Consider the following 18,441-nt stretch of genomic DNA (forward strand, 5'->3'; position numbering starts at 1 on the left):
CCTCAACCGCCTCCGCAACAGCTCCCATGATCCACAGAAAGCAAGGAATAAAATGTGTGTGAAACAGTTTGCCAGCAGCAGTCATGTGCCACTGGCTCCCACCACCTGCCCGGGATAGAGCCACACAGTCGCACTGGCTCCCACCACCTGCCCGGAACAGATCCACAGTCGCCCTAGGAAAGAGGCCGTTGAACAGGTAGGTGAAAGAACCCGCGCTTCTTCACCCACCCTCCCTGGCTGTTCCCACTTCATTTCAGGGGCTCAGAGAGTTTGTTTGTGTAGAACTGATCTGACCAATCAGAAGAGCGGCTAGAGGCTGGAGGCGGAGCATACCGCCCCTGAGCTCCTGTTTTCCCAGGTACCCCGAGGGGTGGAGGGAGCTAGATACTCCTCAAGGCAGAAATCATAAACGGGTTCACTGGCAACAAAGCACGGGGGAACCAAAAAACACATACAATTTCCTCAACTGCTTTGTGAGTAGATTACTGGAAACTCTGCCTTCCTCTTTCATGTATTTTGAGCAAGGTGCTGGATGGGATAAAAAGCACAGTCAGCTACGCTGAGATCAGGGAACCTGAGATTGGCTGAAGAGAGGGTTTCCCCATTTCCCTCCCTAATGAGCTGTGTCCAGGTTAAGGCACGCTGAACCTGAAGGGACAAGCCACTCAGGTCAGCGATCCAGAAGCAAATTCCAGGAGTTAAAAAGAAGATACAGTGGTCTGAGGCGCGGCTCAGCGGTAGATGCTTGTCTAACATGTGGAGAGAGAGATCACACAGGTGTTAAGAAATAAAGTTTATTTCCTGGAAGGCACAAGGTAGTGGTCTGGTGGAGCCCGGGGCTCCTGATGCGGGCTTTTCTGGATGCAAGTCCAGGGACAGCGGAACCCTCAGCTGAGACACCTGCACGCTGGCACACACCCCAAAGGATCCCTGGGACTTCGGCTCCGATGAGAGACCTTGGGTAAGCACGAGATGCTTGGCCATCCCTGCTGGCCTGGCCTGTGCTGTTCCAAGCTCTCCTTGGGAAGAATCAGCCTGAAGAGAGAGCAGAGCGAAGGAAAGTCACCAGAAGGACCCTCTCCCTTCCTGAAGTGCCCCCTCAGCACTCCCAACTGAGTGCTGGCTCTCCTCCTCAGGTCATCACCAAGCACGTTTCCCACAGGTCCCCAGGTCACCTTATCCCCTGCTCCAAGGTGTTTCTGTGCTTCCCAATAACTATGTGTGTAACAGGGTCCCCAGATAGCAGGATACAGCCCTCCATACTGCATACGGGACCCCAGACCAACAGGAGAATCCTGGCACACACGCACACTGGCACTCTTATCACTGGTTTCCATACCTTCCCGAGTGACCTACCATCTGAGGAACGTCTCTGGGAGCAGATGAAGAAGACAATGCCCATGACGATGCCCAGAACACCGAGGCCGAAGGCCACACCACACAGGGCATTCTCTAGGAGATCTGAAGGCAGGGCGTTCTGGGGTACTAGAGCAGAAAGGGTGAGGGTCATCCTGGAGGCCCAGCTGGGGAGCACTCCACCCGAGGAACTTGGAACTCCAGGATAAGGGAGAATTGGACCACGGAGGCCCGAAGTTGGCTAGAGTGGATACTAGATTCAAGGAACCCAAGGAAAATGAGAAGGCCCCTCCCACGGGCCTGCCCCTCCCACGGGCCTGCCCTCCCACGGGCCTGCCCCTCCCACGGGCCTGGCCTATTCGCCCCTCGAAGGACCTGGCTTCCACAGAAAAGAGCCTCACCCCAATAGGCAATTGCCGTGTAGCGGTCAATCTCATGCGTCACCGTGCAGGAGTAAAGGTCAAAGGCGTCCGGTGTGAAGTTTAAATAAGAGAAAGCCTGGAAGCTGAGCCCATCGACAGCTGAGATGAACGTGGGGCTGGCTCCCTCCACAGGGACGGAGTGAAGCTGCCAGGTCACGGTCAGGGTCGGTGGAAAGAGGTTGCTGATGAAACAGACCAGCGTGTTGGGCTTGCCAAACTCCAGGGGCTTCAGCGTGAACACTTCAGCCGCAGGCAAACCTGGGGTGTGGGGGTGGGGGTGAGCCAGGAGAAGAAGGGGCAAGTTTAGACAGTGCCACTGTTTGGAGAGTTGAGACACGTGTAAGGGAGGGCAGACATGACCAACACAGGGATGAGGACATCTGGAGTTGCAAGAAGGGTCTTCCCAGCAAAACCGGCAGCTAGGACACTGTGTGGGCGGGCCCCTCTGCCCTGACTTCCTGTCTGTAGCCAGGTTGGCATCTGACACTGGCTTCTTGTTAAAACACAAGCTCATCCCTCTGTCTTGTGGGGCATGGTAATGAATATGCAGACATTCAGTCGGGTCATCAAGTCAATAGATTTCAATGCCTCCTCCCCACCACGAAACACGGTACAGATTGTAGCTGACGGGAGAAGTGTTGAAAGTTTGAGGGAGTAAGAAGGCAGCCCCACCCCACCCACAACGCCACTCCTCGTCCCTGACCTCTGGACACTGGGATTTGACCTTCAAGCATCGGGCTCACTTTCTGCATCAATAGCTCGCAAAAGCCTTTGTCAAATGCAATGGCAGAGGCGTCTCCCTGTCCCTGAGCCCACTCAGCAAAGTCAGGCAGCCGGGGCACTCTGGTGTTCTGGGAGAAGTCGAAGGAGAAGAGTTCGTCCTCGTCGTAGGTCTCAGAGAGCCCCATGTTGGGGATCCCATCCTGGCAGAACAGAGTGTGCCGGAATGTGTGGTTCTGCGGGCCATCCCACAGCACCGGGGTGGAAGCTGCAAAGAGACAGTGAATTCATGGCTTGGACACACACACACATGCATGCACATACACACATACACAGATACACACACACATACACACACACATACACACACATATATATACACATACACACATACGCTCCCACACAGATACACACACAGATACACACACATAAACACTTTCTCCTTAAGGTAGAAAACAGTGAGGTCTCTATTTTGGGGGTGCAGCAGAGATATAACCTAGCCCATCCTACACTTGTTGCTTAGGCTCCTCCTCCCAATGGGAGAGAGGGGAGAAAAAAAATCAAGGAATCTTTCCAAACTTCCTTACACATAAAAAAAGCAACTGTGTACACCTGGGAAGTATAGAGTCAGGCATGGTGACTCACATCTGTGATGTCCTTGGAATTGTGGGCAGGGGATCTGAAGTGTAAGAGCCTCCCCCCCCCAACCCCCAGCTACATACAGCCAGACGGGGACACACAAGTCCCTGTTGCAAAAAAAAATCAAGCAAACAAAAAAGAAAGCAAAAGTGTGCAGAAGGAAGGCAAACAGACCAAGTCTTGTGCTGCTCGGGTTTGTGCATGGCTCAAAGGCGCCAGCCACTGAGTCAGCCTCAACTTCTCACCAAGCCCAGGGCCACAGCACAGTGGCCACCTTCGTCTGATTCAGAAACCACGGATGTGACTCCTGCCTTGAGGGGTGTGAGGGAGGGCAAGGCCTCCCTAAACCATAATGATGTGGCCTCGGGCTACCCCAAACACAGTGTAAAAGTGAACCAGCCTCTGGACCTGCTTGGCCACTTCAGTGGCACCTGGCCCTCTCTGACAACTTTTTCCCTGATCTAAACACTCCAGACCTTGCGCTGACAGGATTGAGAGTTCTGAACCCCTGGCTGCAGGAAATAACAATCTTCTTTGAAACTCCTCTCGAGAATCCCCCTAGACAGCAGAGTTTTCACCGAACACCCAGAATAGCAAACACACTGTGAGAGGGACCTTCCAGGTTGTTCTTACATCCTGCCCCAACCTTCCTGGAGAAGAAACTAAGAGACATGTCGACAATGTGAACTGACAACAGACTAAGGGTAAGATCTCGACTGGAAAAATGTAAATTACTCCGCGGACTTTTGAGGCTGGGTCTTGCTATGTAGCATGGCTGGCCTTGAACTCTTGACCATGCTGCCTCCACTTGGACGGATGGGATTACTGTTCTGCACCACCACACCTGGCTAGGCAATAACTCTTTATTTTGCTCAAACCCCACCCCTGTCATTTCCCCACTTGGAAAACGGAACGTGCTCGGGTCTTTTAAGCCAGCAGAGTCTCATTTTCTTTATTTGAAAAGTGGCTAGCACACAGACGGAGCATTTGAAATACATGCTTGTCATTCGTGAACAGCAGCCCTCTCCCTCAAGGTCTGTTGCCCTTTCCGCTGCCACAGAGCCCCGCCCGGCACTAAGTCCAAGGCTCATCTCCTCGCGACGCACGCAAAGGGGAGCCGCAGTCTTACCTTCGAGCACCGCCCAGGAGTGGGGCAGCAGCCACAAAAGCCGTAGCAGTTTCAGCAGTCCTGCTCCTGACTTCAGCTCATGCTCCATACTTTAACACCCTCAGTAAATGGGAGCTACCCCGGTGCCCAGCTCTTCCAGAGCCATCACGTTTCTACAGAGCATCACCAATAGCTGTCCAGCCCATGTCGGCTAAACCAATCACAGAAACGTACAGCTTGACATCATCAGTCACTGAGGAGAAGCTTGAGTCCAGGCACCTCTTTTAAGACTCCCGGGCCAGCGGATCCGGGAGGGCCTCTGGAGACCTGCGCCCCCTGGTGGAAGGTCGGGCTCCAGCAGGTGGCTGCCTGGATCTCCAGAGCAGCGCCGCCTGGCGGCAGATGGATGCCAGAACGGGGTGGACTCTTTTCTGTAGAACCCTCCGGGTTCTCAGACCCTCCCAAGTCTCCCTCCGAAGTTGGGATTGAACGTGAGGCTACAAATTCCATGAGGTGCGCAGCGGGCCTCTCGCTTTAGGTTGCATCTTCCATGGGATAGTACTTAGAATCAACTTCAGCCTGCAAATGTCGAGTAGAAAAATCCAGAAAAATAATTCAGAGAGCAGGGGTGGGTGTTTTGTTGTGTATGGGGGAGGAGGGTGGGTGACAGGGTCTCATGTATCCCAGGCTGGCCTAGGACTCACTCTGTGTCTGAGGATGACTTTGAATGTCTAATCCGTTTGCCTCTACCTCCCCGGTGTTGGGAGTACAGGCAAGCACCATCGCACCTAGTTAATTCTGTGCTGTGGACTGAACTCATGGCTTTGCAAGAAGGGTTGAGACAGGGTCTCACTACGTAGCACAGGCTGGCTTGGAATTCACTGTGATCCTCAAGCCTCCACAACCATAGTGCTGGGATTACAGGCAAGCACCATGGTGCCTGGTTCACTTGGGGCTGGGAATTGAACCCAAAGCTCGAGGAGGGAAGACGCAGTCTCACTACGAAGCCCAGCTAGAGGCTCGAATTCAGTGATCCTCCTGCCTCACATTCCTGAGGCTGGGGCTGCAGGCGTGGGTCACCACACCCAGCATAGCAAGTTTTGGATTTTGCTCTGTTCTGAGGCTCCTGAGGAGAGTTCATCTTACCTCAGGCCAACACCTGCCCCAGGTGTGAGTCATCTGTTTGCCTAGTGTGTCCTGCCGTACTTGCCACCCGCTCCTGTAGTCGCGGAGCTGCTACTTGGGCTGGACGGTCACTGCAGTGAGTCTTTGTGTTCTAGTGACCCTTGTTTTAACTTAGAGTGGCTCCAAAGGGCAAGAGGAGGAGGCTTGGAAACACCAAAGGGCAAGTTTTAAAGGGCTTCCCTTTTCTTTAAGTGAAAAGGTGAGAGTTGTAGCTTGGTAAAGTAAGAGAGATGTGGGGCTGGAGAGATGCCTCAGTGAGAGACACTGACTGCTCTTCCAGAGGACCAGGGTTCAATTCCCAGCACCCACATGGCAGCTCACAACTGTCTGTAACTCCAATAACTCCAAGGTGTCTCCCCCCCCCCGTATGTGTGTTACAGATAGAGGGTTTGTGAGGAGACAGTCCATCATGAGGCTGCTGGTCACATTGAGTCAGGAAGCAGAGAACTGTCCAGCTGTTCAAAAGCAGTCTGCTAGCTGAACACGGTAGTGGGATAAAGTTGCTCTTGGATCTCAAACCCCATTTCTTCCTCAGGGACCCCAGGAAGGTATTTCTCTCTTTTATTCAATCAGGGAGCCCAGCTCATATTCCTCCTGACTTAGACCTTTCTGGAAACACCCTCATAGGTATACCTGTGTGTCTCCATGGTGATTCTAAACCCAGTCATGTTGACAATTAGCTTAAACTACCAATGGCAGCTGCATATGGTGAGGGGCTGGGGTCTGCTGTTGGAGTTAGGCCACCCAAGTGCCCTCTCCAGTGCATGAGAACCTTCAGAAGACCGCACAGTCATGGTACAATACAACCTGCAAACAGCTGTAGTGAGATGAACAGGCGCCCTCTGGTGGTGATGGAGCCACACACTGAAATACAAGTTACTGGAGCTGGTCTGCTTCTGGACAAGGAGTGGTTTGCTGATGTGGACATCCAGGGTAGTGGTCATGTGTCTCAGACTCATGATGTCCAGCAGTCCATATCCAATGCCCTGGTGGCCTAATACCAGAAAAATGTGGATTAGGCTGCGAAGAAGATCAACATCTTTGAGGTAGACAGGGTTCAATTCCCAGTACCCACATACTGGCTCATATTGGCTCTTAACTCTAGTTCCAGGGGATGTGACACCCTCTTCTGGCCTCCTTAGGCACCAAGCACAAACATGGCGCACAAGCATGTGGGAAAAACACTCCCCACCCTGCGACACACACACACACACACACAAAGTAAATATTAAAAAGACATTCTCATGCTGGATGGGAGGACCCTCTTTGTAACCAGGTGTCACTGCAAATTCAAAGGGTTTGGAGGTCCATGCTCGATACCAGAAACCCTACTGATAGGCCTATCCTGAAGACCAGACTTCCCCTGTGTTATAGACACTGTGGGAATTTAAGGTCCCCAGGGGAATTTGCTACAATAAATATATAAAAAGTGTGCATGAGTGTGAAATGTCTGTTGCTTTAAGCATTTGCTGAGGTCTTGAAATGGATCTCTTGGGGCTGGAGAGATGGTTCTGTGGTTAAGAGTACTGACTGCTCGGGCTGGAGAGATGGCTCAGCGGTTAAGAGCACTGACTGCTCTTCCAGAGGTCCTGAGTTCAAATCCCAGCAACCACATGGTGGCTCACAACCATCCGTAATGAGATCTGATGCCCTCTTCTGGTGTGTCTGAAGCCAGCTACAGTGTACTCATCAATAAAATAAATAAATATTTAAAAAAAAAAAAAAAGAGTACTGACTGCTCTTCCAGAGGTCCTGAGTTCAATTCCCAGCCACATGGTGGCTCACAACCATCTGTAATAGGATCTAATGTCCTCTTCTGGTGTGTCTGAAGACAGCTACAGTGTACTCATATACATAAATAAATAAACCTTAAAAAAAGAAATGGATCTCTTATTAATACAGGTCCACTACCGCCATCTTGAAATGTCCCCTGAAGGCTCCTGTTTGGGAAGACTTGGCCTCAAGCTGACAGGCTAGTGGGAGTCAGCATGAACATTAGAATGGAAGGCCTCGTTGGAAGGCATGAGTCACTGGAGGCATGACCTGACAGACTTATTACAACCTTTCCCTCTCCCTCTCAACTACTCTGCTTCACCGTCACACCCTGCCTTGCCATAGGCCCAAATGATAGGGCCAAGTGACGGTGGCCTGAGACCAGGAGCGAGAACACGCCTTCCTGTTAAGTGATGTCATTTTGTCACAATGCTGGAACCCTGACACATGGGAGAGTCCTGCAAGGCATATTCCTGTCTCAGGAGCTAAAAGTCTAGCAAGGACCAACTAGCTATAGATTCATTGTGTCTACCTGAGAATGTGCCAGGGGCTGGGGGTGACGCCCAGCGGGAGGACTGGGGAGGACTCGTGCCTGGCATGCCTAAGGCCCTGGCTTTGATTCCCTGAACCAGAGAGCAGGAATGTGTCAAGAGTTTAAGTGGTTTTAGGAAGCTGGGGAACAAAGAGGGCATAGGACAACTTTTAGGAGATGTGGGGATTCTTCTTGATTGCCAGTTTGATGGGATTTAGAATCACCATGGAAACAGACTTCTAGATGTATCTGTGGGAGAATTTCTACGTTGGATTAATTGAAACGGGAAGGCTGGCATCATACACAATGCCGGGTCCTGCCCTGAGCAAAGAGGAAAGAGCTAAATATCAGCATTCTCCTGTCTACCCTCGACTCCACGTACACCGTAGCCAGCTGCCCCTCACTCCTGAGGCAGTAACTTTCCCACTCTGATGGACCGTCCCCTCAGACTGGGCCTCAGCAAGCTCTGACTTCCCTAAGTTGTTTTTGTTGGGTATTTTATCACGTCAGTAAGAAAAAGATCCGACTTGAGAGACTGGAAGCAACCTCGATTTGACCAGAATGTGAGAAAGGAGAAAAGCATTCCGGGGTGAGGGAGGGTGGGAGCTCTTGAGTCAAAGGCATCTGTAGCTCCTTTGCAGCCTCTTTGACGTTCATACGAAAGGCTGTAAGGGTTGCCCACATATTCCTAGAAATCCAGAGTAGAGCTGGCCACGTAGGGCCTGACACAGCACAAACAGGATCTGACTGGCTCAGCTGGCAACACAGAAGACACCAAGAAACATGCTGTGGATGGATGCAGCTCAGTGGTAGATGCTTAGCATATGCAGGCACTGAGCGCAGGGTCCTGTGTGGCAGACAGACAGACAGACAGACAGACAAAAAGCCAGAGCAAGACACAAAATATTATTGTCATCATCATCATCATCTTAAGAAAAGGCCTCACTGCACAGCCCTGGCTAGCTTGGAACTCATCATGTAGACCAGGCTGGCTTTGAACCCATAGAGATTTGCCCGCCTCGGATTCTCAGAGTGCTTTTATTAAAGGAGTATGCCACCACAAGCAGCCAAATTTAGCATTTTTAAGTGACAGTTTTGATATCCCAAACCACTGGAACATGAGAAAAACTTATACCACTGGCCAGCTGGCTCTGTTTGTCAGGAGCGAAGATGTTAATGTGCCTTCCGATCACAAGGGCTTGAGACGAGAAGGTCAAAGATGAGATTATACTCAAAGAAAATGCTCTCGGACGCTGCGGTGATGAGGAGGTTGGCTCGGAAGGGCTTGGCTACCGAGGGCTTACTGAAAGATGAAGCTGGGCCTGGTGGTGCATAGCTGTATCCCGGCTACTCAGGGCCTGGAGTACAAGACTGCAAGTCCAAGGTGGGGCTATGAAGTGGAAACTTCTAGTTTCTTTGGAAAGTTAGTTACGTCAAATGATGTTTTGCTGGGACACACAGGTGAAAGAATGTCTTGCTAAAGCAGACACGTGGAAGACTGGTCTCCTGAGGCAGACACGTGAGAGGACGTGTGATGAAGGAGTATAAACATGACCCCACGGACAGCTGGGGAGGAGCGCTGAGATGACTTGCTTCACTCGGCCTTGCTAGTCTTCACTAAAGACTCTCTCTCGTGAATTCATTCACCTCACATAGCATAGCTGAGCTCAACTTGTGGTAACGCTGCCATTGAGAGAAACTCACCCAAGAACTGCTGTGAGGTTTCTGCTGCCTGTGGCAGCTTTGCCTCAGGCTGGTTGACAAGACTGAACTACAGCTGCCTGGTGTCTGCTTGCTGAAAGGACTGGACTGTAGCTGCCGGTTCATGCACGGAGTCTGCCTGCCTAGAGGGACTGGTCTGCAGCTGCTGAATCATATTTAGTGTTTGCTACGGGACTGAACTGCTGCCAAAGGAGATAGAGCTCGCCCCCAAAGAACTATTGTTGAACAGGTCCATGTCCCCGATATCCTGATAACTTTTCTCTTCCCCCACCTCTGCTGGGTGGTGGGCTAGAGGAGAGGCTGAACCCTTATTAAGAGTAGGCTGCAAAAAGTTTATGCCTGCAGGGTTACCAAGTGAGATTAAGGCCAGTTTGAGTCTCAGAACTTATCTCAAAAAAAAAAAAAAGGTGGGTTAGAGAAGTCTAAGATGTATGAGGCCCAGGGTTGGGGGAGGGAACAAAGGAAAGGAAGAGGAGATGGGGGAGGGGGTAAAGAGAATATGATCTTAAATGTTTTAGATTTGGGGTGCTGTGGAACAGAAGTGTTGAAGTGTAAGGAGATGGACCCCATGTGTGGCTGATAAGTCTGATTCGGGGTGCTATGAGCACACAGGACGAATTAGAGGGTCAAATCACAAAGTAAACTATGCTGAAGGCAAAGAGGGTAACAGAGAACAGAACTGCAGGGGTCCAACCTCATCAGCTACCACCCAGCGCCCAGGCAGGAGCATTGAGCTATGCCTGGAATCCAGGCTGGTTTGTTTTCTTAAGACAGGATGTCCCTATCTAGTTGAAGCTGGCCTCAAACTCATGGCAAAGTGGCCTTAGCTCCCCCCACCCCCCTCAGTGCTGGGGTTTGCAAGCACACTAGACTGAGAGAACCGGATATATAAAGTCAGTTCCAAAGATGTTAAAGAGGCAGGAAGAGCTGAAGGCTGCCTGCAACTGCAGCCACAAGAGATGGGTGTGTGGGATCAGACACAGCCCTAGCCCCTGAGCCAGAATCCCTGTCTGCATCTGCAGCAGCCCGGTAGAGACACCGGCGGCAGCGGAAAGCCATCTGCTGAGAAGCTGCCACAAAGCTCAGGATCTTGGAGGAGCTTCTTCCAGGAAGCTGTCATCCAGACTTCTGCAATGGCTACCTCCACCAACAATGACCATAACTTTCAGCCACCCGACTGGAGCCTGAAGCACTAAGTTTCTAGGGTTTTCCGTCGGTCTTTTTTTCAATCCCTACAGCTGGTGGAATCCACAAGGAAGCCAGCCAGGAAAGCCAGGAGGGACACCTACTCCTGGAGGGTGGATCTTCAGAGAGTAACTAACACCACATACGCTAATCAACAAGAATCTGGAGGTGCCAGGAACACCTAGCAGGGTAGGAACAAGGCTGCCCCAGGTGATGGAGGCACACAGCGGGTAAGGCGATAACCGGGCCACTCTGGATGCAGGAAGGGCTTGAGGAGTGTCAGACCTGGCAGTTATAAGATGGAGGATGCATTTACTGAGAACACTCTCTGAATTGCAGTAGGAGTCAACTCCAGATTGTGGTGGGCTGTGGAGGGGGAGGTGAGGGAGAAACTGTCGCTGTGTGTGCTTCAAGTCTGATAGAGAAGGAGACAGAGGGTGGGGAAAGAGGCAGAGAAAAGATCTAGTGCAATTAAGTAACCTAAGTAGTTCATCTTTGTGAACATGGTCCGTCAGTGCCTCTGAGGCTTGTGAAACCTGTGCCCATCCCCCTTTTATTTTTATTTTATGTACATTAGTGTTCTGCCCGCGTGTATGTCTGTGTGAGGGTGTCAGATTCCCTGGAACTGGAGTTGCAGACAGTTGTGAGCTGCCATGTGGGTGCTGGGAATTGAATCCTGGTTAGTCCTCTGGGAGAGCGGCAGCCAGTGCTCTTAAGCACTGAGCCATCTCTCCAGCCCCATCAGGTGGCCCTTTCGATGGATCATAGTAGCAACTGTAGCCAAACACAAAAACAAAACAAAGCTACATAGTAGCTCCTGATGTTGTGGAGTGGAACAGAGATCTGATCTGCCTCTGTTTATAGGTGTCTGGGCGGGAACGAGGTTTCGGGAGACGGTTTTTAACACGCTGTAGGGGAGACACACCACACAACTTTCTTCCACTTACACTTCTGGAGGTGAAACTCAGGGCTCACACATCCTCGGCAAGCATTCTCTCTGGGAACACAAGCCCAGCCACCCACCTGGAATTCTAAACCAGAGTCTGTGACTGTTCTGCAGGCAATTAGACCAAAGTGTGACCAAGACTCAACCCGTGTCTCCCTGCCCCTCCCTCCCTCCCTCCCTCCGGCCTCCCCAGGCTGCTCTCCCTCATGGACCTCTCTCGGCTCTCTACTGATCTCCCCTCTAGTTCTGTCCTTAACTCTTTTTATTTATGGATACTAAAATGTGAATTTCACAACATCTCCATGTGTCATGAAACATTCCTGCTTTAAAAAAAAAATCATTTTTTAAAAAAATGCGAAACCATTCTTAGCACCCAGGACACATGAAAACAGGCAGTGGGCTGGTTTTGGCCACAGGACCATACTTTGCTGAATGCTGTTCTATGCGTGGTCAGAATTAGAATGGAAGCCCCAAATACAGTCACCTTTAATGTCTTGCATTTAGGAACTGTGGCCGGGTACTAAGCACGGTATGTTCCACAGAACAGGGAGTCCTGAGATCTGGGCAGAAGCAGAAGCGAGTGGGCTGTGTGGGAGGGCTTAGGTGTGGCCAACTGTATAGTTACTTGTGGCGGGAGGAACCAGGCAGAGGGGCCCAAGGTCTCCACAAAGAGCAGAGGAAGAACCAGCAAAGAAGGGAAGCCAGGTTTACCTGGAGGCGGCAGGCTAGCTAACCTTTCTCCGTTGGTTACAATCAGATATAAATAGTAACAAGTCCAGCCTTTTGTAGCTACTCTACCAATAATCTCCACTAAAGTCAGCACCCAAGGTTTTCTACCCTCTCCAGTCTGCACAAGCCAATGGGCATCTGTGTCCCCCACTTTAACACCTACTGGAATCCCTTGCTCTTAACATGACACTGCTCCCAATATTCTATGCTGCACACCAGGTTGATTCTAAGTAGTCTGCACATTTGACACAGTTGGCCCTGCCCTCTCACCTACTTGGTCTGGGCCCTGCCGTGTCCGGAAGCACTCTCTCGTTTTCCTCCCCCCACCTTCTAGTCTCTGGCGCCTCTGGCATTCCCTTTTCAGCCAACTGCATACGTCCACAGCTTTTCTTCCAGCTGCTTTCTTTTTCTGAGGTAGAGTCTAGTTGTAACCCAGGCTGGCAGGAAACTGTGTAGCACATGCTTTGTACTCAAATCAATTCTCCTGCCTCAGCCTCTCAAGTGCTGAGATTATAGGCATGAGCCACCACACCTGGCTTTAAGGACTCCCCTGGGGCTTTGTCTTCAACCTTTGTCCTTCTTGCAGCATGCAATCGCCCTGAACGGTATTTATGGCCTCACTTACTCCCTCTCCACTCAGCCCATTTGCTGGCGTCTTCCAAACTCAGCAGAACCACTCAGGTTGGGCTCTGGAATCCACCCTGACATTCCACCGCTTGTGGTCGCCTCTACTAAAGCTGAGCAGCTCAGTCTCAGACCGTTTTTGTTCAAAGGTTATCATGTTCTTCATGGAGTAAAAATGCCACCCGTTAAGTTGACTTAGCAGAGTACAGTAAAACGAGACGTTTCCGGCATGGAAACCAACCAGTTCTGGAGGCCAGGTATGGTGGTACATGCTAGAAATCCCAGCACTGGGGAAGCAGAGACAGGAAGGTCATGAGTTCAAGGCCACTCTGGGCTAATAGACACTTCCTCAAAAATGGAACAGAATAGGATGGAGAGCATGGGGAAAAGAGAAGGGGGAGGAGCTAACCTTAGCTAATATAATTCATAAGGAGTTACAGGATAGACACTGGCTCAGCTTGTGGGACCTGGAGAGTGACCACATGGGTCTTGACCTGTCATTCCTAAGCCGCAAAGTCCTCCAGTGTGTGTTAACCTTCTCATTCTTTCAGAGAGAAGATTGCACTGGTTCATCTTGGGTATGTGCCCACTAGACCTGATTGTGGCCAAGCCCGCAATATCACCTCTCGGTATTTCTAAAGAATAGAGAATCATCACAAACTCCCTCAACACAGCTATCAACATAGCCAACTGCATGACATCACTCTAGGCACAGAGGTTAGCCTGAATCTGTGTGCTAGCCGGGTGTGGTGGGCCACGCCTCTAATCCCAACAGCCCTACCTCAGATTAGGGGCACCCTGGTCTACACAGGTTCGCTCACCAACACTAATTAAGCATCAGTAGAAGACTACCTTGCTCCCCCTTCTAGTACCTATATAGTCTGGGGCTCAGGCAATGACACAGCCCCTCAGTCACCTTAGTCATCAGTGTGAGAGTTGTCATCCCAACAGATTCAACTTTCTCAACCAAATCCTGGCAACTGATCTGTAATCTCTCGAGTCTGCTCTCCACACTGAAAGTGCTCCATGTCCCCCTCTTTACTTGTTTAAGATTACTACAAATTATGTAGGTTGTGTGTGTGCGCAAGTCCAAGTTGATCCCTATAGCCGGAGACAGCGGATCCCCGGGAGCCGGCCTCACAGAGGTGCTGGGAGCTGATCTCGGGTCCTTTGTGAGAGCGGCAAGCACTTCTCACAGCTGGGCTGGGTCCCCAGTTCCTTTTCTCATAAAGGCACTTCTCCATGACGGCCTCTACCTTGGGGACCATATCCAAGTCTAGTCACGTGCTTCACGGTTAGATTAGGTTCCTGACCTGTGAAAGCCGTGACCGTGCAGCTTTAGAGAGTGAACACCTGCATAAATCAAATACCCACATTCAAACCAGTGTCCACCAAGGGACCCATGGCGGACAAAGTGGCGCCGTCACGCACGGGATGGCGGTGGGCCAACTCTATGGACACGGGTACTTTAGTCTCCTGAGGCATGTCTCTGGTTTACCACCAGCTGTTGCCATTCTCCCTGTCCCATGTCCTCCCTAATCCATAAATGGATCCTTGAATTCTGTATGTAGACCAGGCTGGCCTTGAACTCGCGTAGATCTGCTGCTTCTGCTGCCCAAATGCCGGGCCCAATTGCTACTTTCTTTTCCCTCTCCTGAATCCTATTTCAGAGGGCAAACCCAGCTACAGCTCCTATAACCACACTCACCCACGACCACGTTATGATGTAGTTATCCACTATCTTACTGGATGAATTCATTATTCTACGTGTGGTAGTTTGAATATGCTTGGCCCAGGGAGTGGCACTATTTGGCCTTGTTGGAGGTAATGTGTCACTGTAGGGGTGGGCTTTGAGACCTTCCTCCAAGCTGCTTGGAAGCCAGTCTTCTGTTTGCCTTCGAAATAAGATACAGAACTCCCAGCTCCTCCTGCACCATGCCTTCCTGGATGCTGCCATGCTTCCCGCCTTGATGATATTGGGCCGAACCTTTGACGTGTAAGCCAGCTCCGATTAACGTTGTCCTTGTAGGAGTTGCCCTGGTCATGGTGTCTCTTTACAGCAATGGAAACCCTAACCATGACACTACAGGAACAAGAGTGCAGACTCAAAGTGCTTATTAGTTTTAAGGACAGGGTATCTCAGATCTACGGCTACCCTCATTCTTAGTAAATAACCGAGGCTGGCCTTGAACTCCTGATCTACTTCCACCTCCCACGTGCTGCATTTAAAAGCAGGTGCCACCACACCTAGCTGGATTCCCTGTAGGAGGCGCCACCAAAGCTTAATCCCTGACTCAAAGCTCAACATGATTTTTTCCCTCTTTTTTTTTTTTTTTTTTTTTTTGTGATGTCCTGGCTGTCCTGGAACTCACTCTGCCTCCCAAGTGCTGCTTGACGAGGTAGATTAGCTTTTTAAGAAGGAAAAAAAGCGCTGGGCGGTAGTGGCGCATGCCTTTAATCCCAGCACTTGGGGGGCAGAGGCAGGTGGATTTCTGAGTTCGAGGCCAGCCTGGTCTACAGAGTGAGTTCCAGGACAGCCAGGGCTATACAGAGAAACTCTGTCTTGGAAAAAAACAAAAACAGCTTATCTACCTTAATGTAAACATCACCTTAAGGATAACTCTCCCCTAGTCTTCAATTCTTTGGTCCCAATCCTAGACCTAGAACTCCATGGAACTGTGTGTACAGACAACACACTATTCAGAAGTAGGTTATGGGTTCAAATCCTAGCTCTGCTACTTAGCAACAGTCTGACCTCGGACAAGTGACTCAAAAGCATTCAGTTTCCTGTGAAAACCAGAGGGGACGCCAGGTGTGGCAGTGCACACCTTTAATCTCAGGAGGCAAAGGCAGGTGGACCTGTGTGAATTCAAGGCTAGCCTGGTCTACACTGAGTCCCAGATCAACCAGGGCTACATGGTAAGGCCCTGTTCTTTCTTTGTCTCTCTCTCTCTCTCTCTCTCTCTCTCTCTCTCTCTCTCACACACACACACACACACACACACATCCATCACCAACAACACAACACAGTCTCACCCTCGGGATGGAATCTCATAGTGAGGAGAAGCAGGTGATCACAGGTCACTATAAAAGGTACAATCGCAAGTGTACCCAAATAAGTCGGCTTGATTTAGGTGTCGAGAGTAAGCCGTTCGCAGATGTTGGTTTAAATGAAGGGAAGGCCAGCTCCTTGTGGAAGGAACGTATGTGTAAAGCACTGAGACCGAATCCAAGATGACATTAACATGTGACACATCTGGGAAACTGCTCTGTGAGCGGGGTAGGGGGCTGGAGAGGAACTGGCTAACGGGAGGCTTACCACAGGAAGCAGACCTTTCCGATAACAGATAACACGGGAGCAGAGTAGTAGCACAGGTCCAGAGGGAAAGCCCAGGGCGCCACCATCCAATGCACATGTGGCTTCATGTGACAGCCACCAACCATGACTGGCATCCGAGAACTTGAAATGTGCCGAGTGCCACTGTGAAACAAACTTGAACTGCATCTAAATTCAAGTTGCTGCTGTGTAGGATAGTGACTTAGGCCTTTAACAAGTGCAGGTGATGCAGCAGGCACGATTCCCTGGTTATGTAGGACACGGTATGCATCAGTAGATAAGGGAGGGAATGGTAACATTCAGGTGGATAGAAGTCGTGACTTGGAAGCTGCTACAGAGTAACACAGCAGCAGGTCTGGTGCGCTGTACAGAACACATCAATTCTGAGCATGCTCCAGTGTCTGGGGTTATCCAAGCAGGAATTTTTAATAGGAAGTTCCGCTCAAGAGAACTGTCTAACGGTGGAGTGGAAAGGCTTGAGTCATTGAAGATGACTGCATAGAACCAGTCCAGGCAGACAGCAGGAACCAGCTACCCAAGCGTACAAAAGGGAGACTGGGGGTCTGGGGTAGACATGGCACGTCAGGGAGAAATCAAAGGTCAGGTGAGAATCCAGAAGTGGACCCTAGGGTGGGCAGCTGGGAGGTTCTGATAAGTTGGTGGTGAGGTCACACTTCAGAGCTGAATGAAGTGTGAATAAAAGAACGGGGAGGAGAGAAGTAGGGAGAGTTTTGTAAGTCCAGGTCCTGCTGTGCAAGGGGGTTGAGAAAACTACCGAGCACTTACTGACAGGGTGGATACTGCATAGTTTTCTTTTTGGCTAAGAGAGCAAAATGGACAGGAAGTATCGTAGGTGAACAGAGAAAGGTGACCAAGTCAAAAGCACTTGCCTTCAACCGAGAAGCCCCTGACAAAATAAGAGACATGCCCCAGTCTACACTGGGAGAATACAGGTGGTCTGCTGGTGGAGAGTGGAGATCCAGGCCATACTTTGGGAGACAAAGAAGATAAACGCGAGCTTCACATATTAAGTCAGCTACATTATGTTTTAAGTTGCCACCCTCAACTATGATAGGATGACTTCAAGACTGCGAAAAACTGAAACTGGTAAGACCGGCCACAGAAATTTAGAGTATAGACAATGTCAGGAAAGAATCATGATCAAAATGGGCAAAATCTCGCAGCGGGAGCTTTAGGTTAAATGGTCTATCTACCTGTACAAGATCAGAGAAAGAAACTGGTGGTGAACTTCGTAGAAGGCAGGCTTCGGGGATTTTCAAGTCTCATAGGGGGATAGAAGCAGCCTAAGGGATTCGAGGAAGCCCACAACTCCTCCGGATTAGAACGTCAAATCGAGCTTGCGACATCCAGACGGACCCTACCGCTCCGGGGAGGCTCGCCCTGCAGACCCGCTGCTGCAGCCAGGCCCCGCGTGCCTCCGGGGACCACGGCGTGGGGGCCGCGCGGAATCTGGTCAGAGGGTGCCAGGCACCGCCTCAGACCGGAGCCGGAAGAACCAACTCCCGCCGCCGCGGTGGGGAGCTGGGGGGGGAAAGGCCATCGGGGCGCAGGCCCGCGCGCTCCCGCCACACCCATCGCGGGCCGCGAGTCGGCCCCGCGGCTCGGGGCACACTGAGCCTGCGCACCGGGGCTCTGCGCGCGACCCGGGCCTCCCCTCCCCCAGGCCGGGCACACCCTCGCGCATGCGCCCTGTGCATCTCGGGGGGGGGGCCCGCGGCAGCCATGCTGAACCCGTACCGAGAGGCGAGTGGGGGGGACGGGGGGCGACCGCGGGCGCGCGGGAGGCCGGGGACCTGGGCGAGGCGGCGGCCTCCGTGAGGTCTGGGGTCTCGGGACACGGGTCAGGGCCGTGCGGCCCCCGTGACCCCGCACACGACCCTCGGCGGTGTTCGGAAACCTCGCCCTCGTGGCCGCGGGCGGGGGGGGGGAGCGGACACGTGACCCGGGCCAGCCAGTGCGGGCGCTGCTGACGTGGCCGCGCGGCCCCGATGCTTCCCCCACCCCCGGCGGCTCGCGAAGGGAGGGGCTGGGGGCGACGCCCCCTCCCCCAACGCCTTCTCGGCTTCCGGGGGGGGTTTGACACCCCGGATTCCGTGCTTCCCCCCCAGCCCGGGCTGAGGGCGACTTTCGAGGCCCCCCCCC

At 51.7% G+C, this 18,441-nt stretch overlaps 1 protein-coding gene across 1 annotated transcript; it reads right to left on the reverse strand.

Moving 5' to 3' along the window:
• Positions 1-778: 778 nt before the first annotated feature.
• On the reverse strand, positions 779-17,764 carry LOC114638091 (class II histocompatibility antigen, M alpha chain). The gene is made up of 6 exons (XM_028786456.1): positions 17,661-17,764; positions 4,267-4,824; positions 2,482-2,766; positions 1,758-2,036; positions 1,357-1,485; positions 779-1,035 (listed from the first exon to the last, which is right to left on the reverse strand). The coding sequence occupies exons 2-6, from the start codon at positions 4,352-4,354 to the stop codon at positions 1,031-1,033; spliced, it is 786 nt and encodes a 261-aa protein (XP_028642289.1). The 5' UTR covers positions 4,355-4,824; positions 17,661-17,764; the 3' UTR covers positions 779-1,030.
• Positions 17,765-18,441: the final 677 nt, after the last annotated feature.

This window comes from Grammomys surdaster, unplaced genomic scaffold, assembly GCF_004785775.1.
Source record: "Grammomys surdaster isolate TR1022 unplaced genomic scaffold, NIH_TR_1.0 125504, whole genome shotgun sequence".
Lineage (NCBI taxonomy): Eukaryota > Metazoa > Chordata > Mammalia > Rodentia > Muridae > Grammomys > Grammomys surdaster.

Bases quoted from the DNA above. Each gene is read 5' to 3' on its own strand.
- LOC114638091 (XM_028786456.1), bottom strand. From the start codon at position 4,354: ATGGAGCATGAGCTGAAGTCAGGAGCAGGACTGCTGAAACTGCTACGG. The intron at 2,767-4,266 runs GTAAGACTGCGG...GTCTCTTTGCAG, and splicing joins CTCCTGGGCGGTGCTCGAAG to CTTCCACCCCGGTGCTGTGG. The intron at 2,037-2,481 runs GTCAGGGACGAG...CCCACACCCCAG, and splicing joins TCAAATCCCAGTGTCCAGAG to GTTTGCCTGCGGCTGAAGTG.